The sequence below is a fragment of the Erithacus rubecula genome (assembly GCF_903797595.1).
Source record: "Erithacus rubecula genome assembly, contig: SUPER_Z_unloc_3, whole genome shotgun sequence".
NCBI classification, from domain to species: Eukaryota; Metazoa; Chordata; class Aves; order Passeriformes; family Muscicapidae; genus Erithacus; species Erithacus rubecula.
In genome coordinates, this window is record NW_027635944.1 from 888,685 (window position 1) to 910,887 (window position 22,203).

The 22,203-nt window shown below is 37.7% G+C and overlaps 1 protein-coding gene across 1 annotated transcript in view; it reads left to right on the forward strand.

Moving 5' to 3' along the window:
* The window catches only part of PCSK5 (proprotein convertase subtilisin/kexin type 5), a 175,844-nt gene that overhangs the window by 28,790 nt on the left and 124,851 nt on the right, over positions 1–22,203 (forward strand). The window contains exon 2 of the mRNA XM_079331357.1: positions 559–663. Within this exon, the coding sequence (XP_079187483.1) occupies positions 559–663 (105 nt within the window). The remainder of the gene's footprint in view (positions 1–558; positions 664–22,203) is intronic.

Here is a 22,203-nt window from a genome sequence, read left to right on the forward strand (position 1 = left end):
GTACCTTAAATGACTTATTATCCTATGAAGTTGCCATTTACATCTTTCTTTCTTCTACTTTATGCTCTTGTTTGACAGAACAGGAAAACTCTTCCAATTGTGTAGTCTGACGCTATGAATGTCCTTTTTATAATTTAATTATATAAATAACCAAGTCTAGTATGTTTTACAGTAAATTTCCTTAAACAGACTAGATGGAATGCTTTTTAATAACCCTATAGCCATTTAATGATTTTTAGACTTGCTGTCTGAGGACAGTTTAGATATAGATTGATATAGAATTACCTAAAGTACTGAATATAAATTAAACATTAAAAAGGTAGATACAGCCAGACTAAGCAGCTCAGTTATAATCTTTGGTTATGCAGTTACTGCCTCAAGGATACTTCATCTACTTCATATCATATGTCCTTCTTTTGAAAGATGATCAGTGGGTTCAAGTAACATTTCAGCACAGAGGAAATTGCATAATTTATAGACTTTCCAAAATGAAAAACAGGAAACCAGTTTCATTAAATTAAGTCTTCCACTCCTTTTTTTTCTTTTCTGCTCTTACAGATTGGAACATTGAAGGACTACTACCACTTCTACCATAGTAAAACAATTAAAAGGTCAGTTCTCTCAAGTAGAGGTACCCACAGCTTCATTTCAATGGAACCAAAGGTAAGAAAATCCATGCATGTGTCTGAGGAAAAAGCCTTTGCATTTTTTATATGAAATACTATACCAGAGGACATTCACCTGAATGGCATATAGCATTACAAGAATTACCCTATCTGTTTTCTAAGGTTCTACTTATCATTAAAACAAAGTGAAGAAGATACCATGCTATTAAGTATGTGCTAGTCTTGGAACACAAGGTCCACCATTATTCCTGGATGAGTACTTGAATTTTGATAATGTGCTAATTTCTGAGCTGTGCTTCTCTGCAAAACCACACACATAAGATTTATACCCGCAGATGCCTTCTGTGAAACAACCAGCTTTGAAAATAAAAATGGGCAATATGGGATGGGTACAATGTTTAGAGGAAAGTTTCTCTTGCTTTTTTTCTTGTCTTCTTCTGGACTTGGTCTACAAGGGATTAAAAAGAGTACTCTTTTCTGTGGTCCTTTTGGTAGTTTCACTGATTGTAATTTTAAAATCTGTGTGAAAAGCAGTGCCATTTCATTCTAGCATACACTATAATAGGTAACTGTCAACACAATTTAATTACTGGTTTATAGTTAAGTATAATATCCTCGTGTATCCTACCCATGACACATTTTGTTTGAATCCTTTAATTTCAATGATTAGTAGCTTATTCATTGACTGCAGAATTAGATAGCCTCTGGTTTTCTTTTAGAAAAAACGTTTGGTGAAGATCCCATTAGCTTTTTTTTTTATGCTGTTCATGCAAAGCAGTCTTGCCAACAAGCCCCCAGGCCCCTGGTGTGGTAATAACAGAGTCAAGCTTTTTAAAATTATTGGATGATGAATGTTGTCTGTGAAGGATTTGTCAGGTTTTACTTTACAAATCATTTATGAGAAGTAAAAGTTACTGGTGAAAGAGTTTGAACACTGTACAAATTGAGCGTCATATAGGAATACTTCTGCCGTCTGGAAAACTGTATTTAGGTCTGAAGTTCCTCTTGAGGACAAGACTAGGAATGTACACAGAAAACTGTTCAATCCTCTGTTGATAAGGCTGAACTGCTTAACCCTTAGAGAGCACCAGCAGCTCTGCTGAGCAGTGTATGCTGGGGATTAGTATAAAAGTGATCAGGGCCCAAACCTCTGTTCCCATGAGTATTAAGACCCACCTTTCAAGCAAGCACTGCACATAGAATAGGCAGAAATATAAAAGGAAGGGAAAGTTTTTGCGTGTGCATCAGGCCATGCTCTTTGCATGTGCACAGAGGTGGAATGATTAACACACAAATGCACAAGATTGTGTGCATGTACCCGCTGTAAACTGTGGTGTTACACCCAGCTTCCAGGTACCCTATCTGCATCTCTGGCAGGCAGTCCAGACTGCCTGGCCAAAATAGTGAGAGACTCTAAGGCAGAACACAGCAGAAAATTGAAATTATCATTTATTTACTATGCCACTTAGGTCTTGTCTCCAATCTGTGCTTCTGCTGGTTAAGAATTTCTAAATTTCAGAACCATAGTTACATGTTAACTTCAATATTGAGATGCTTTAGTGAGTGTTGTGCAAGGTACCCAACCCTCTTTATGATTCTGTACCTAAAGAGAAGCAGAGGGTCTAATACCTAGATCTGGCAAGAAGTTTTTGTCTGATTCACTTTTGACTGAACCTGGTTTTGGGAATTCTTATGTGGCTGACTTGTCAATAAATGGATGCATATTCATAATTTAATGGCAATTCACTTAATGCTGAAAAAGCTCTCCCTGTTACATGTACATGGAATTAACCTGTTCTGTATTGCTTCAGACATGAATCGCTAATTTGGTCCTTTACAAAATTTTGAAGGATAGAATTCTGATTGAATGGCAATTTATTATGTAAATAGCCTGCATATAATGGAAGAAATTATGAAATTTGGTATTTCTGAATTATTTTCATGGATACTGTTTGATTTCATTGTGTGAATGCACAATGAAAGATGTAGAACTAAGAGAAAATCTTCTTGTGGATTTAAGTTAATGAATTGCTTTGAAAATCTTTTGTTTGACTTTCTTCTTCTGTAAAAGCCTCTTGACACTGTTATAAACAATATGAATAGATGCAATAGGGGACATAATAACTGGGTGTGGCACTTAGTGCTGTGGTCTAGTTGACAAGATGGGGGTTGATCAAAGGTTGGATTTGATCTTTGAGGTGTTTGTTTTCATTTTGTGATTCTGTGATAAACTGAAGACATGTGGATTGCACATTTTGACACTTTCCCCAGCATTAGCCTCTATTAACCTCCTGTCATGTGTATTTAGATGAAAAGGTAAAGGATTTGCTGTATAACATGGTTTTGTCAATTGTCATCCACATCCTTACCTGGCAATGATACAAGTTGTCATTTAGCAAAGAAAAATATTGAACTGTTTTAGGAAGAGATGCACAAGGATGTAATTTCCTTAATATAGATTGAAATGGAGAAAATTTGGAACATAACTTTATTTGCATCATCTTTTTCAGCCAGTGAATAGTTATGTGGTGTTCTGCATGTGCTAATGGGAAAGCGTAGAAGTTGAAAAAGTCTGTGAATTTGAAGGGGAGATCAAAGCCAACTGAATGAAATCTATTTACAGATTTCCCAGCTGATGTGCTGTTTGTGGTTGGCCTTTGGCAGGGCTCAATAAGAGCACCACCTCATGAATCAAGGGCTTTTTCTAGCTTCAGAGTTTGCTCTGAAAAGTTATTTTGGTGATACTACAATGCATGAAACAATGGGAGTAGGAGCGAAAAAGAAGTGAGAAGATGTACAGAATGAGTCCATAGTTGAAAGGTATCATGAAGCTCTAATTCAACTATTAAACAGTTGAGTGTATTGATGGTAGACCATCTGTTGAAGCCAAACTATTGCAGCCTTTCCAAGGCTGAGAAGAAAGATCTGAGGTATGCCTCTGGGTTTGCTGCAGTGGTGAAATGAAGAGTCACAAAGTGGGAAACATTGCAAGCAGAGATTGAAACTTAAGTCTGAAGGCCAGACTTTTCATCAATAAAAACGAGAAAGGAAATCAGGTGGAGCTTTTCTATTAGTGAAGAGATTACAATTCCAATGAAATGTGAGAGTTGAATTGTCTATATGTGACAGTAGTACATGTAAATTAAATGGACAGCACAGTTGGAAAAACTATCTTTGTATTCTGAACTGTTACATAAAATGAAGAGTTTTTGTGAAGAGCTGTGATAATGAAATTTGTGACTCATATGGTAAAAAAAATCCCACAGAATAGATAGCATAATTAATTCCAGAAGATGACATTTCTTAAAGTAATAGAGGGCGGATATAAGATTGATAATAATTTCAAATAGATGTGCTAAAGTTTATTCCATGTTTCTCATGAGGTCCCCTGAGTCTCCCATCACAACAGAGATCTGAAAAAGGCATCTGGCCCACAGTGATGCTAAAAGACATGGAATTAATAATTTGTGTTCCTGTAAAGTGTGGCATTAGCCAACTTTGGAGCATTAGTGTTGTTATAAATGGGTATTGGATGTGTTCAATTTTGTCCAATTAATCAAACCACAAAGTTAAATGTAGCAGTAATTTATTAATAATAGCAATTGTATATAAATGAATACAATCAAAATATATGAGTTAGATAAATAGAAGTAGATACAAAATTAAGCAGCAATTTCAGTATAATAGAGGTCCAATGGTTCAGTTGAATAAAGCATAAACAAAACTTATGCCGGGGGTATGGGCAGGGCCCTTCCTCTCACACTCTACCAAATAAGTCAAGCTAAAATTTTACTTATATACTGTTTACGAATGCATATTAATACAGAATCTTCTGGAAAGCTCATCCTAGTTTCTCTTCTTAAAATCTGTATTACTCTGTTGTGTTGTGCATGCTCCACCAGTGCTCGGGGTCTCTCCTCCTTTCAGGGGTCTTGTTTCCCATGAAGGCTCTGGGTGTTGCTCAGTGTTTGCTGTTTGACCTCTCAGGTAGCGCAGGTGCACGGAGCTTAGGGTTATTAATAAATATATATTCCCACAAGAGGCCTCAGTCCAGTGACCAGCTCTTTGGAATCATCCCAGTTTGGCCTAGGTCAAGGTCGAAAACCTATTTCTAGACACTTGTTCTTAGACCTATACCTTTCCCATCCTGCCTCCCACCTAACATCTGATTTTTTTCTGCTTTGTTTAACCACTTCCTTTATCTCTTTTTGCTTTATAGCAGTTAAATGCAATTTTTGATGAATTACAATGCCACAATTTTGCCAATATTGCTACAATCTAATTAGCATGAATCACATATATAAGTGTTTATCAATCTCTACTAAGATGGCATCTCATATTTTTCTAATTTTAATGCATTTCAGGTAGGCTTGTTTGGGGGGGTCATAGAAACATAAAGATTACGTAAGATAGAAATATAAAAATTTATAGTCTCATTGAAATAAGAGATAAGGCTACCCTTACTTAAGGAAAATACTCTGCTTGAGCACAATTTTGCAATAGTGCATGCAGTAGTATTATGCCTTAGTCAACTCTACTCCAGGATCAGAATTCCCGGGAAAACATTACTCCAGACATTTACATTTTACGCACCCTGATCTAAGCACACACAGAGTGTAGCAGTATGACAGAGAAGAAATCCTATCTTTGCCATATCAAGTTGAACAGAACTTGTGGTATCAGCTTGTAAAATGCTGGCAAGCATATCTTTGATGACACCAAATGATATGGGCTGTTTTCAGAGGATAGGGAAGTAATGTCAGAAGCCTGTCCTTATTAATGGTAGGACAACTGTGTATATGAGAGGGCAAAGGGGAGCAGAATTGCAGTAGCCATGAGTAACCTGGGGCTTTAAAACCAGCAGCATAGACTTAAAACTGAGAGAAATTAGATGAGAATGTTATTATGGGTAAGGTGGTATTTAATTGTTAAACCTTAGTGAACAAAAAGATTTTGTTAGACATATAAGATAAAGAGTGTGACTGATGTCTGCATGGTTTGCCATAAAATGTACAAGCACACAGGGACTGAGAATCAATAAGATTCTACTTGGTGCCAAAGTAATAGGAAGAATCATGCTGTTTTCATATTCAGAGTTTAACTGGAGGCTTAAGTTAGTTCTTAAATAATTCAGTATTTACCAGTGTGGTCCCTTTAAATAATTACCTGAAAAGGTTCTTACATGAGCAATTCTTTTACCTTTAACTTAGTAAAAATCAAGAATAAGCTCCTTGCTATTTTCAAGGAGCCTGGTCTTGGGTGAATTAGAACACGAACTGAATCACAATGAATGAGAGAGAATAGCAATATCTTTCTATGTCACCTGCCTCTGGAGTATTAATTAGTTTAATGTAAACATGATTAGATAGTCCTATTGGATTTTTTTTTCAGGCTTTTTGAAATACGAAGTTGCTGTTCAGTGATAAAGAATTCCAGTAGATCATGCTGGCATTAGTGTTATTCTAACTGTTAATTGTTGTGCCGTAAATTTTGTTCATGTTGGTTGATGTTTTGTTTGCTTAATGGTTATTGAAACCTGTACTTATAAGGGTGAATGTTATATTAGTTTTAGTTTAAACTATATTCATCAGCAGCAAAAATCCCTGGAAATATGTGTTGCTTCAGCAGAAATCCAGAATATGTTTTGTGATGAGGCTGCATCACACTTATTTTCATTCATCACTCAGTAATGACTGTCAGCAGTTCAGAATGCACTTAGACTAGAATAAAAACAGAGAGAAATCCCAGTTAGTATAGCAATAAAGTAGCTGCATTTTGTAGCAGATTTTTCCCTTATCACAGGGTTCTATAATAGTTTGAGTTGGAAGAAACTTTTTGAAAGTCATCTAGTCCAACCTGCCTGCAATGAGCAGGGACATCTTCAGCTAGATCAGGTTGCTCAGAGCTCTGTCCTGACTTGGAATGTTTCCAGGGATGAGGCACCTACCTGTCTGCTCTAGAAACTTGGTCCAGGGTTTCACTGCTCTCACTAAACAATGCATTTCTTAAATCTAATCTGAATCAACCCTCTTTCAGTTTAAAACCATTTCTCCCTGTCCTGTAGCAACAACACCTGCTAAAAAGTTTGTCCCCTTACTCATCCCCTCCATATACTGGAAAGCCTCAAGGTCTCCCTGAGGACAAACAACCTCAACTCTCTGAGCCTTTCCCAGTAGAAGAGGTGCTTCAGCCCATTAACCATTTCATGACCCTTCTCTGAACTCACTCCCAACAAGTCTTCCTCTACTGAGGACCCTGGAGTTGGATGCAGCACTCCAGGTGTGTTCTGCACCAGCCCAATACCAGTTCCTCATTTGCTGCATTAATTAGGAAGTGAGCCAGTTAAAAGTCCTCAACTAATCTCCAGTTCTTTTCCAAAAGGTAACAGTGAAATTGCCATTGCCAAGGAGTTCTGTAAAATGACTTGGCAAGTGAAAAATTAGAATCTAATCTGTCTTTTTAATGGACTTGAAATTAGATATATTGAGAGGCCAAAACTCCTTTAAGGTAAATGCCAACAGCTGTTGAAATCATGTGAAATCATGATGAAAGGGAAATCTAAGTGTAGATAACTGAATACAGTAATACATTCCAAGAAAAAATTCTATATTTCCCAACAGTGAATATTTTCCTTTATTAAAATTATATTACACTGAATTACTACTGGTCATTTTTCTGCTTCTTGTAGAAAATCAAAAGGTAATTCCACTAGGATGCTTCAATGACTATTTTTAAAGTACAATAACTTCTTTAAGTGCAAACATCAGATCAACTATTAGACATTAATAAAGCTTTTGTTCTTCAGTAATAAACCAGTCTCATTAGTGGCACAATTAACTTCATTAAATGTTTCTATCTATTGTAAATAAATTAAGAGAAATTACGATTATGTGACAAAATGTGCTGACTGAAGAGCAGTCAGCTCTTATAGAAGCAATGGATTTGGCCAGTATGGTAAAAAGGGAAGGCCACATATATTCATGTGATAATGGCTTTTAATTTTTAGATTACAGCCAACCAAGGTTCATCCTTACACTGGTTTTGTATACTCCACAGACAGAACACTGTTCCCTGTGCAGAAGAGGAACACCAAATTTTAGATTGCTGTTCTTCATCATGAAGTGTTGGACCAGCTGTCAGATATCCCATTCCAGGACTCAGCAGTCTTTAGGGATTGTGGTAGAGCTGACATGATGGTGTCTAGACTTCATGATCAATGAGAAAGATGTTAGCTGGCTCTAAAGTGGCAGGCAAGGACTCAGCAATCTCTCACAGAAGTAACTAAAACTTTCTGGATCAGGAATATTGGAAATAACACAGATTTCATTGGCTTTGATGTATTTGTAGCCTTCTGGTTTTAGAGAGGCAAAAGCAAAAGATGCCACATATGTGCAATGACCTGGGCCTTTGCAAGGGACTTAAGGTATTAAGAGAAGAAAAAATATATAAATAGCCTAATCTGAATTTTGCAGACCAACATATGTCTCGAACATGGTAAGTCTCAAAGATTTAAAAACATCAGCTGGATTGAGCTGTATTTTAGCTTAGAACTGTTTAAATCTTGAGGGATTTTTCTTTTGAGAAATTGTGTTCTTTGATGTCTCTGCACTTGGTGAATTTGGGGCTTGTGGCAATTGGACTCCCTGGATTTTGCTTTGTAGAGTGTGTTCTGCTTTTAAAATTCATTCCAGCAAACGTGTTGAATAGTTTAGGATCAGTTACAGTATTTCCAACTACGGTGTAGATCTTGTTACAGAAACTTATTTAAGAGCCTTCAAAAATATACAGAAAGATTCTTCAGGAATAATTGAGGGGAGAATTCCCTTCAGAGCATACTTTTGCTGTTTAGGGAACAAATATTTCTGAAATATGGTGTTATGTTGTGCTAGATTCATGTGCTAATGTGAAGATTCTAAATGTAACATTCCTCTTAAATTTCTAGGGTTTGGGGGTAAGTGGGGAAAAATGTCTTTACTTCTCTCTTCACTGTCACTATGTTTTCCCTTCACTGTCACTAGAGGACACTCACAAAAGCATATTTACATATCCTAGAAACTAAATGTAGGGTTCATATGTGATAATAGTAACAATTTTCTTGTGCAGACTGCTGGAGCTGCAGTGCTAATCCCAGCAATGGATAAATTCAGAAAAACATCTTACTACACCTAACTGCATTTAGCATTTGATACCTTATTTTACAAAATAAAAGCACTTAAGATACAGATAATCAGTTATCAATACTTCTTTTTTGTTCTTTCTTTATATTCTATAAGCATTAGATCAGTCCAGGATACCATAAATACAAAGTTGACTATACATTAACGAAATAACGAAAATAAGGAGGAAAGACTTTTGTTCATCTGTTGCTTCATCAGAGGACATGTTAGCCTGACAATCATGGAGTTAAAGTTTGGAGAAGTTATTTGTGCAGGACACTATTTCCAAGGTCTTTTCTAACATTATGGTTCTATGATTCTAAATAAGAGCAGTAATCAAGTTGTGTTACAAAGGCATCTGAAATGCCAAGGAACTAGGGAAATGGGATGCTGTGAAATATGCCATTGATACTTCCATAAGATGTAAAACTCAATAAAACTCAGAGAGAGTCTTCAGCTAGCAACTGCTTTGAGCAGGGACTAGCAGAGGTTGCAGCTGCTTTTGTTCAGAGTGCAAAAGGTATATGCAGTGTGCAGAATAGCTAACTTAATTAGACATCATAGAGTTGTGTCTTGGTTTTGGCTGGGAGGGACCTTAACAGTCACCTCATTCCAGCTCCAGTTGAGATGCTTTCTAAAGTCTCTCTGTTCTGGGATAAGGTTTTCTCTGCAATTCTCTGTCAGAATGCTTTCTTGCTTAATGGCACTTCTGTTGGTTTGCTCTCGCTGTTCAAACTTCGAATGGTAATCCTCACTAAAAGTGAGACCACTAATGGAGGGACCTACAATGCCAATGCATGTGAGGGTAGATCACACAGACTTGTCAGCCTTATTTTCTAAGTGTAAATGCTGTTTGAAAACAAACACACAAACAAGAAACCCAAGTAGAATCCATTTGGAGCCTAAAAAGGGAAAGAGTGTTACATTCCTCACACAATTCAGGAAGTGCTTAAGGATTTTGCTCAGCCTTAATGATGGCAAAAGCACTTTAGGTAAATATATGTGAGGGAAATTTAAAGCTTTGAGAAGACAGTTTCATCATAGCAGTTCTAAACATGTAAAAGCAGAGGGTTATAAAGAAAATGTATTTGCAATCCTTAGTCCTCAGATGCTAGTAGGTGTTAATATTTGAGTTTCTTTACAGTTCCAGTAAAGTAGTATTTGCCCCTATGTTTTTTGGCAGCAAAGTGCATTTATAGGTGAAAAATGATAGGATAACTAAATGTTTTTAAGAAAACAAGGACAACCAAAGGAGAAAACAAAACTCAGTCCTCTAAGTTTCAATCTGCATTTTAAGAGCTCGATAGTGAAAACTATCTGACAACAGCTCTGACAGCTGCAGTGGTCTTGTGTGTCACTAAGTGTTCTAAAGCTGTTGTTAAAGTCAGTTTGCATTGAGAGTGTTAGGAGAGACAGCAAATTGGTGGTTTGGCTACTGGTCTGTAAAATTGCTGGATGTCAGAAAGTGTCAGAAGAGGAGGAACTGAAGAGATCCTAGTTTTGAACCATAGAAAGATGCAGCATTCTGGAAGCAGCTGATTCTGCAAGGCCAAACGCCAAAATATCAGCAGGGAGAGAGGGAGAAATTGAAAGAAAACACATTTTGGAAAGGCACATCTCAGAACTGACTATAGACTATAGAAATGTAACAGAGCAGCTTCTACACACCATTTCCTGAGGAGACCCAGCTTCATCTGTTGCTGATGATATTGATTGTATTGCAGGATATTCATTAAAAAATATATTAAATGGTTTTTTTTTCTCTCTCTCTCTTGGAAAACATTCTGGCAGCAATGTATGCTCCTGACATAATGGATTAAGATTTTTATCAGTCTTGCTTCTGACAGGCAAGATCATCATGTTTAATTCCAATGAGTGTTGTCTAACCCAGCTATTCTAAATGGTGGACAGCAAGAAATCATGAGACATATAGATAACATATCATATCTGGGATTATTAACAGGTAATTGAAGGCAGGAAAAGGAGCTGGAAATACATCCCTTCCCAAAACAAAGCAAAAGAATCTTCCTGCTAGCCAACTTTTTGTGATCCTTTCTTTTAGGATTGTTTTGAAAAGCCAGTCACTGAAAAATCACTCATCATCCTTGGCTGATCTCGCCAGATCCTCACCAGCTTTAATGGTTCAGAGGAGGGGCCAGGCAGCTGTGTCCTGTCACAGCTGTGCTGTTTGAGTGTGTGCAGCCTTCATCAAACACCTTTGCTCCTTTCTGCTTCTGACTCTCCACCTGCAAAATCCAGACAAAGCTGAATAAATCAAATAAAATAATAAATTGAATTAAAATTTCTGCAAGTGGCTAATGTGCACCAAGTGCTATGTGTTTAATTCTGTGGAATTGTATTTCTCTTGGTGTCATGCAGAACATTGTACAAATCCAAGCAACATTTTAGTATAATAAAGCACTTTTTCCAAATCCATATAATCCACTTAAAGCAGTCGTATCCATAGGTGAGTTGACTATCACTTATGTAACCTGTGTTTAGCCTCCATTATTGTTTGACATTATTTTTCCCATTTTTAAAATTTATTTATTTTGTGGAAGAGTAAATTCTGGCAGTCTCATTAGTGCTGAAGTTATATATAAATATCGATAAAAGTGAGAATATTGGTTAAACTTTACTTTTGTAAAGGATGCAGATGAAAAATTTGTTTTTAAGTAGCTTTACTAAACTGAGACTCAATTCTCTGTTTCATCTGTAGCTGTTATAACAACTCTGTGTTTATATATGCATACCTATATGCACACACACTTTGCATTTATGTATATACTTTGTGTTTTATATGTAAGAACTTTGCATTATAACAACTTTATATATAAATAATGAAACCAGAATTTCTGGATTCCAAAAATTTTTTGACTTCCAGACTGTTTCTAAAAAAACTAGTTCTCAAGAATACAAATGCCAATAGACTCATAGTTTGGGAGATCAAAAGGAAATATTGTGATCATACAGTCAAACCATTTTTATTAGATGCCATATGACATCAGAATTTAATTTCTATTTGATGCAGAGTGTAGGTTTTAATTTTACAATTTCAATTAAAAATCTGCCAGTGATAAAAAGTATCCTGAAGTTTTCAAAATGTTCTGGTTTTACTTTATGTGCAGTTATTTAACTTCAACTTTCAGACATTTCAAATTCCTGTAATTATTTGTGAGTTTTAAGAGTAATACTGTACAGCAGTTGGGTGACCTGCATATCTGTTTGGACACTGTGACCTAAAAACTCCCCTCTACTCATCTAAGAAGGCATCCAAATACCATTTCCTTGTAAATCTGTTTTTCTCTTCATCATATTTGGGCTTCTTTCCTGGGTCCTTGTTATATTAACAGACTTCCCTTGCCTTGGATTAAGGAAACTGGCAGTAAGATTTGCAGCCCTGCCCAGTAAACTTGCTTGTCATTTTATGAGCCAAATTACACTCTTAAGAGGCAGTCTGAAGAAGATATTTGCATAATTGTTGCCTTTGTGAGAGACTGAGATATCATCTCTTTCAACTTTTGCACTGTTCTGGCAAATAGTGGAAATGCAGTCAGGTGATTTGTAAGTTGTTGTCTGACTCTTAATATATGTTTTATTTATGCACTAAAGTCCTGTTTTACCTTCAGCCCTTTTCTTTTTGTAAGCAGGTAAAGGAACTGGAGGAATTATTAGAAATAAAATAATACTATTAATAGGAAGATTTATGAAAACCATTGCAGTTTTTGAAGCTTCTGAAATGTTTTCTCTAGTGAAAGCAGACATCTTCTGTAGCACATCTGAGATTCTATCAAACAAAATCTAAATTTGTGTATTTCAGAAGATACATTGTACATTTGAAATTTATCTTGGCTAGAAAAAAGCTGTTTTATTAATACAGAGTTTTCCTAGAAAAAATATGAAAAAAAATCATATTTATACTAGACCATTTAAAGTCCTTTTATCCCAGTGGAAGTCAGTGCAGAAATTGCCATAGAGATTGCTATTGAATGAAATAAACATAGGTGAAAGAAATTTTGTGGACTGTGGAGATCACATTGCAACTGTCAGGAAAATTAATCTACAAACACCAGAGGTTTATGTCTAAAAAGGATACAGAGCAGTCCTCTCTGCTTTATTCGAATAAAGGCAGAGGCCACGGGGCATTGCCCTGGGATCTCTCAGATTTTTGCAGGACGCAGCCTCCTGTTATCCCATTTTCCCGGCCACTTTTCCCTCTCTCTTTCCCCATGGACTGAGGTACTTGAGAGGCACAGACTTCCCAGAAAGCCTGATACCTGAGATTACCTCTAATGTATAACCCTTTCTTTTAATTTTTAATTCTTATAGAACCCATAGTTTTCCCCCGTTGTTTCTTTCACCTTCCAATATCTCCAATTTCATTTATCAGCAAACCTACAGTTTGTTTGTAAAGGCAAATCTGTTTTCCCATTCATCAATCAATGGAATCCATCCCATTGTTTCTTTTATCTCTCAGTGCTAAGCTTATCTACCAACAGATCCACAGCTTGTTTGTAAAGACAAATGGGACATTCCTCTCACAATCCTATAGGTCATGTGACTCTAATATATGCAGTTTAAAAATACATCCCATAAATTATAGCCGTGGATATGAAAATCTTTATTTTCTTTTTCTCAGTTTACAATGTGACAAGTGTTGAGAATTATGAATCCATAGTAGAATGACTATTGTGGACACACTTCAGTTGCCAGAATGTGCTCAGGGACCATCCTAAAGTTGCAAAACGGCAATTTTACCCTTGGTTCAGCTGGGGCTTTAAATTAAATGAAAGTAACCAGCTGGTTTGTTATTTAAACATCATTCCAGCCTTTATATTATCTGATATGCAGAAATGGAAAGATAATGGCCTCATTGGAAGTGCTGTGGACATTTTGTGAGGTGTGCAGATAAAAAAAGAAATTGACTTTCTTTGGCCTACTGACTGTAAGAAAAGAAACTTCAGTCCATTTAATTTGCCTGAGAGTTGGACTGCAATGTTTTCTTAGGCTGGCTGCATGTGTCTTTCACAGATGTTTTTTGGCAGTTTATTTTGAATGGTGGCAATATTGATGCTGAAGAGGGGCAGTAATCCATCTTTTAATGGCAGTGATGTTCTCTGACAACTGTAAGATTGAGTTTCAGGGCAGGAAAAGGCAGCTTGTTCCAAAGGTAGCTGGTAACAATTCTTCTCTATTGACAATTCTCCTCTAAGGGATAGACTGGAGACAAACACAGTGGCCATACACAGTGGTGTTCCCCAGTGCTCAGTGCTGGGATCAGCCCTGTTTAGTGACAACCTGAATGAGGCATCAACTACACCCTCAGCAAGTTCACCTGGATGACAAGTTGTTGTGCTGGGGGGTAGGAGGCTCTGCAGAGGGATGTGGGCAGCTGAATCAGTAAATAGGTTGAGGCCAATGTTATGAGATTCAGCAAGGGGAAGTGCTGGGTCCTGCCTTGGGTCACAACAACGCAGTGCAGCATTACAGGCTGGGGGAAGAGTGTTTGGAAAGCTGCCTGGTGGGAAGGGATCTGGGATTGCTGTTTGGCAGTGGCTGAACATCAGTCAGCAGTGTGCCCTTGGTGGCCAAGAAGGCCAGTGGCACCTTGGCTTGTACAAGAACGGTGTGACCAGGAACACCAGGGAAGTGACTGGTGAGGCCATACCCAAATCTTGTGCTCAGTTCTGGATCTCTTGCTTGTGCAGAGACACTGAGGTGCTGGAGCGAGTCCTGAGGTGGGCAGTGAAGCTGGTGAAGGCTCTGGAGAGTAGAGTTGGAGGAGCAGCTGATGGAGCTGGGGTTGTTTAGCCTGCAGAAAAGCAGACTAGAGAAAATCTTACTGTTCTGTATAACTGCGTAAAAGGAGGCTGTAGGAAACTGAGAGCTGGGCTTTTCTCACAGGTAACAAATAACAAGCAATGGTCTCAAGTTGTGCCAGGGGAGATTTAGATTACCTGTTAAAAAAAAATAGGGGAAGGTTTGTAAAGCATTGGAACAGATGCCCCAGGGAAGTGGAGTCACCATCCCTTAGAGATGTTCGTAGCCCTGTGGATGTGGCACTAAAGGACATGATTTAATGTTGAACACAATGGTAGTGCTGGGTTGATGGTTTGGCTTGATGATTTCAAAGGTCTTTTCCAACATCATGGTTCTACAGTTCTAAATAAGAGCAGTAATCAAGTTGTGCTACAAAGGTATCTGAAATGCCAAGGAACTAGGGAAATGGGATGCTGTGAAATATGCCACTAATACTTCAATAAAGCTCTAAAACCAAAGGTTATGATAAGCACTTTGGCTCAATTCTGAATTTTAAATACTACTTCTAAGTATCTACTATAAACAGAGTCAGCATGGAAAAAAATACTTTATCCTTTTCTTATGATTAAGGATAGACAATAGCAAGACAGGCACAGTGAAAGAAACCCAAATGGGATCAAGTTTTCCTGGGGTTTTAAGAAGTCTGATCACAAAAATGTGCGATTTGATATTTACTATATGTTCTGTGGCTGAATTATTCCACGTCAGACTTACGTGAAAAATTTCCTTGTTGACAAAACAATATTAAGCAAAGGTGCTGGGAAAAGTGCTGAAAAAGTGCTGAAAATTATGATATTTTCTTACATTCTATTAAGGGGGTTTTGGTCAGTGAAAAGTCTACTCAGGAGATTTATTTACTTAGATAAATCCAGTATACCACTGATGGATATTACATATCACTTAATTATGGAATTCTTTTACTGTCTTACTAATTCTCAGTGGATTTTCTAAATGGCAGTTGAAATCATGGGAAACTCTTGACTGAATCAACACTTTCAGAATTACAGTGGTATTTTTGACATTTGATTTTAACCCTGTGCTAGACATTTTTCTTCTAAGATGTGATTCAATGAGTTAAGGCCAACTTAAAGTAGCACATGCTACTGAAGGGCTTAAATGATTTATTACATGAGTTGAAGGACTAACCTAAGGAAAGAAAAATATCACATCTGAAATTTCAACAGTTTTTCTTAATTTATATAATTGCTGCAGTAATACAGACGTGAAATCCAAGATAGTTCAGCTGCAGATGTTAGATTCCAAAATGAATGAAGTTTAGAGAGTTCAAAGTTTTATCCTCTAGTGGACACTGGCAGCCTTTTAGTTTATTAAGAATATGCAATTTTAGTCCTAAGTTAGATGGAGTTGTGACATACAAGTGTACATTCAGAGTGATATTAGCTCTAATCCTCCTGCTGTATTGAAATTTGAGATGATTACATTGTTCCAAGACTAAGTATTTCTGGATACTAACAATGTATTCAATGGTGTAAGCAGAGCTTTAGATACAATACCAAACAGACGTATCAATTAGAGCTGTCTTTAAAATTGTGCTCAAAATTGTGAGCTTGTATTTCTTGAGTTGTTCCAACATGAGGTATACGACCTGTGGCTAAAAATTATAAACCACCTTTTTTAAACATGAGTTGCTTTTAAGCTTGTGCTGTCAAGACTTTTCCTCACTATTCTGAGACTGAGTTATTTTTGAAACATCCAAGTTGGTTAGTCCATTTCAGATCTGAGGGAGGGAAAAGGGAAAAATCCCCAACAGCTTTAGATGTTTTCTCTTTGCATATCTGGGGCTGGTGCTTCTGCTTGAAGCCACTGGCCAGGAGCCCAGGCTCCCTGAAATTTGTTGTCAGCTCTCCCACAAAGCTGCTGTGTGATTTCAGTCCTGTAATTTTGAGCTGCATTGTGGTCAGCTGTGGTACAGCACACAAGAAGGGCAGAGGTTGGGCAGTGGCTATAGCCATGTTCACTTATCAGTTACTAGAGCTGTGCCTGCAAGTAGGAAACCTGTTAAGAATTCCTCAAGTAGAGAAAATATGGGTCCTTTTGCCTTTGGTTTTTCCCTGGTTTTCCAGAGATCCTGGCCAGCAACAGGCATGCTGAAATTCTCCAGAAATTCTCCAGAAATTCTTCAGAATTTCAGTGTGATGCTCTTGCCTGAGGCACTGTCCAGGCAATCACTAGCCAGGGTGCTCCTCTTTCTCTTCACAGTTTATTTCCCTACAGTCTTGTTTCTAAAGAAAGAAGACTTTTTTGCCATACAGTTTTAGGCTGATATGTATGGATTTATGCAAAGAGCTTGTAGCTGTGCGGATGGGAAGGCTGCAAGGGAAAGGCAAAGGATATTTCAGTTACATTAAAATGCATAACTGTGGATTCTTGTACCTCATGGGTGTGGAAGTGTGGCTATACTGCTACAGTCGTTCACAAATGTAGAAATATAGAAACCACTTAAGTCATACTAGCACTGACTGGCTTTTCTGTGGCTATGAGGTGGAAAAACATGTATTCAGTTTCAGCTTTGGTCCGTGGGAGACCCTGTGTTTCTTTGGGTTTAAATGGTAATATCAAGGATTATCTGCTGTCTTTTCTCCTGTGCTTTTTCAGTTTCTGTTCAGCCTGTATTAACATTTGTTTCTTGTTTTATCTTGCTTTTTGTTCAGAATCTGTAGCATAATTATGACAACTACTTTGATTGTGGATTGTCATTGATCCTTGCTGAAGAAACACTTTCTTAATCAGCAAGAATGCATCAAATAGCACTGCTGGAGTTAATAACCTTTTATCTGACTTTAGATCCCTAGCATTTATGAAATACTATCTGCAATAATTTTCCATGGCCTTGACCTATGTCAACATCTACTTTACCAAATGTCTTCATCTATTTTTATGGTGAAAAGTGGCTGTTGATATCATGAGCCAAAGAATAATAGGTTAAGCAAATAGCTGTGGCTTTGATTGTGATCAAAAAAAATGATGCAAAATTCTTCTTAAGGTAAGAAGTCCAATTTTTTTGGGGAAGTCTCACTTTTGTGACTGTACATAGTTAGCAAGAGGTTAATAGTCTTCAACATCTCCCCTGCACTCCTGAATAATGGCTTGGGTCTCTTGTGCACTAGCCTGGGTATGGCCCTTGGATATTAATATGTCCTCCTCACTTTAACCCTAAATAATTGATTTCATTACTGGGTGAAATACAAAAACAGAATGTTGTTAAATGATACATTAAAGTAGAGCTGGTAGCACAGAAAACTTCATGACAGGATAACTAAGATGCTGACTTGTTTTGTTAGAAACATAGAATCATAGAAGCTTTTGGATTGGAGAGTTCCAACTGTCCTGCCATAGGCATGGACACCTTCCACTAGACCCGGCTGCTCAAAGCCCAATCCAGCATGGCCTCAAACACTTCCATGGATGGGGGCATCCACAGGTTCTCTGGGCATCCTGTTGAGTGCCTCACCACCCTCAGAGTAAAGAACATTCACCTTACCTAATGTCCCTTCTAAGTAGGTATCTCAACCTACTTACTTTCTGTTTAAAACCATTACCCCACTATCACTAGACTGACTCCCTGATACATGAGACCTTCCCCATCCTTCCCATAGGTCTTCTTCAAGAACTGGAAGGTTCCCAAAGATCTTTTCTAAGCTAAACAATCCCAACTGTCTCAGCTCTTCCTCAGAGCAAGGATTCTCTAGCCATCTGATCATCTCCATGGCTCTCCTCTGCCAGTTTTATGTTGGGTGCCCCAGAGCTGGATGAAGCACTCCAGAGAGTCAAGTAAAGGAGAAGTGTCTTTTGATACAGCCCAGGGTACAGTTGGCTTTTTGGGATGTGACTGCATGTTGCTGAGTTGTGTCCAGTTTTTCATCCACCCATATGCCCTCAATCCACTCATTAAACCTGTATTGAGGTTTAGGATTGCCCTGACCCAGGCACAAGATTTTACATTTGGTCTTAATCACCTCACAAGTCTCTCATTGTCCCTCTGGATGGCATCCCACTACAACAGGAACTCTTGGAGCAATTTTTTTTCCCTATGGCCTATTCTGAACACAACAGTTCAATATTCTGAGTATGCTGTCTTCACTTCTGTCCTTTTGTAGCAGGGTCTTTCAGAACTCAGATGTATGAGTGGTGAGGGTCCTTAGGCAAGTGAAGAGTGGTGTAATAGATGCAGCAGGAGACCATCTGACTGGGAGGGAGGATGCTTGTCCAGGGCAATCTGTCTGTGGACAAACTCTGAGTAGCAGTGCTGCCTTGCTGTTCACTCCCTGTTTTCCATATGATAGGGTAGCCCCTTTTGCTGATCTCTTTCCTGGGTGTTACCTCCCATGTCCTCTGTCTGGGTTTTCTCTCTTTCTCTTATTCCAGAGAGTGGCACCTCCTCTCTTGCTATCAGAGGAGGAACTTCCAGTTTCTTCTTACAGGTGTTGGACAGATGCAGGTGAGGGAGGCAGTACAAGGGTTACAATTACAGTTTCAATTAGAAGTGGCACCTTCAGTATCTCTTCCTCACAGACAGCAGACCCATACTTTCACATTGAATTTTGTCATAAAAGTCACTGATTTTGGTATAAAATTTATAACTTACTTCAGAGTTAGAATTTTTTTTATACCAAGTATGTTTTTTTTCAAAATGAAAAGGATTATATCTTCAGCTTGCCTGTAACTTCTGCTATATAGTAATGGCATTTTCACATATTGGAGTTGACATGTTTTTAATAATTTTGGAATATTTATTCAAGCAGACCCTCTCACAGAATATTTGAAAAAAATCTCTTTCACAACAGTGTTTGTGTGTTAAAAATCATGCTGCTTTGATAAATTGGTGAGGTTTTTCCCAGCATGTAAGTTTTTTTTTCATTTATCAAACTTTTTATTTCCACAATTCATAAGTCTGGGTGAGGGAGATCTTACTGCAGGATACCTACATGGGGCTTTTTTTCCCAAGAATTCTATTGAATCAATGAGGCTGAAAATGGTAGAAGGTAGTTTTGATTCACACAGAAATAACATTTCATTTCAAATTATGGCACTTAAAGAGGGAAAAATAGTGCTTGAATTAGCTCAGAGCAGCTTTATTTATTCCATGCAGGTCTGTGATAAAGAGCTGCATCATGCACAAAACAATGTTGTGAGACCTGAATTAAAGAGACTGAAAATGGTGATGTTTAACATAGTTATGTCTCCAGTCTGGCTAGATTTCTAGACACTCAGGAAATGGAACTTTTGAGGCTGAGGTCAAGGGGAAAAGGTCTTTTGCTACCTTTTGGTAAGTGTGGCTTTATGGATATGTTAAAATTAACTTCATTGTTTGCATAGACTCACCTTTTGGCAAGAAATGAGAATCTGTATAATTAATTACTCCAGAAATGTTCTTTTTGTACAAATGAGCTCCTTTCATACAGAATCAAACAAATCCAGTATATACCAGGCATTCTACAGTAATTTGTAGATGGATACCCACAAAATACTCAAAGGTATTATGTTACAATACTAATATAACTTCTGAGGTTTGACCTTGTTTTTGTTAATATAACCCAGTGGTTGTACAATGTTGAGTAAACTTTTTTGAGTGATATTTTCTGTAAACAAAAAGACTTGACGGAGACTATATTGTCTTCCAGTGATGTTTAAATTAAGTTCTGAAAGGTTATATCTGTATAACCTCAGAATAAAAACAATCATTCAGTAGATCTCAACATAAGGGATTTGCTAAATGCTTTCCAGGCAAATCTATAACTAGGACTGTGATCAGGCATGCTGGCATGTTTTAGGTTACTCTGTCTGGCATCCTGCATTGCCTCCCTCAATGGTCACTGACTGAGAGTGGTCAGTTTAACTTCCCCCTTGCACTGGTGTGGTTACCTGTACTGTACAAAATTAGTCCTAATATCAAGTTTGTCTAGTTCGTAGAAAAGGAGACTGAGAAGCAACTTCTGCAGCTTCCTGAGGAGGGGATGGAGAGAGGGAGATGCTGATCTCTTGTTCCTGTTATCCAGTGGCACGGCATATGGGAATATGGTTCAGAGTTGCATCAGGAGAAGTTCACACTGGACTTCAGGAAGCATTTTTTTACCAAGAAGTTGGTCAAAGAGATCAGTTCATCCTAGAGAAGTGCTTGATTCCCCAGGCTTGCCAGTGTTAAAGACACATTTAGACAAGGTCCTCATTACTGTGCTTTATCTTTTGTTCATCCCTGAATTGATCAGCCAGTTGGACTAGATGATCATTGTAGCTCCCTTACAACTGAAATACTCTATATGAGTCTAGTCTATTCCATCTAGACACTTGCATTCCATCATTAAAGAGCCACATGTCTGCTTAGGCAAGTGTGTCAATTGCCCACATTGTTATTTGTGTGAAATTAAATGGCTGTTTAACTTAGAGCAATCCTATGCATATATAAAATTGTCATTAAATCTTGTGGGAAGAGAAGAAGTTAGTGTTTCTTTCACTGGGTTTGAGTCTGATCATGGCAAGCTGCACAGCCCTCCTGCAAAATTATTCTTTCATATGTTTTCCCTAATTTTGCTAGGAGCTAAGGAAATAGGAATGATGGGCAACATCCAGCATGTAATAGGGCCATGCCCTGGAACAGAGTATTTTATTAAAAGGTGATAGATAAGATACAAAAATTACCTGTATCTCACTAAAATATACTGCAGGCTTGCAGATTAACTCAGTTGATACAAAGTGTTGTACAAACACATGCATATACATATAGTGAAAATTCTTTGTGTGCCAAATTATGTGTATTGTATGTATGTATATTCCAATAAACTGGAAGTGTGCAGTGCTGCAGTATTTATGATTGCTTGGATTAAATAACTGATAAGATTCTCCATAATATTGTCTGAAATAAAGGAAATTGAGAAAATAAATTAATTGGGCTTTTTTTGAGGCAGCAATGTATGCCAGTCTCCACCAGTACTATGCTGCCTTTATATTTGAAGCTATTTACTGATCAGCAGATACTTGTAGCTGAATAGGCAGTAATCAATGCAGACAACTTGTCACAGTGAATGAGTAAAGGGTTTGGCTAAGAGTTTGTCTAGTCAGGAAAGCTCTTTTCATTTTATCCATATAGAAATGGTTTTAGGTTGCCGAAGTTCTGCTTAAACTTATGTATTGTGCAGGCTACAGGAATATGTTATACTTCTTTTGCTCCAGTAACAAAATAAAGGTGCTTTTCCAAAAATCCTCACAGTTACTAGTTGCAGTTCTTATAGAAGCCCTTGGCCACAGGAGTCCCTAATGCCCCATTAGATCCCCTGGGTCTCCGATTCATGGCTCCTCTAGGCAATAGTAGTGTTGGTGAGTTCTGTCATTAATGTTCATGCATCTCAACTAGAGGTGGCAGAAGGTTTAATCCTCTTCTGCTGGGTCTGTATTATTGGTTTGTCTTTGTGGACATTTCTGCAACCCTGTCAGATCCTTAGATTGTGTTGATGGTAGGCATGTTTAATTCCTCCCTGCAGACTTGAAGACAGGTGTGAGTTACCAAGCGTGGTGTGCTCTGCTCTGTGTGGTTTTGTCCTCTGAAGTTTTGAAACTTGTTGACTTACAACTTTCTCAACATGGTT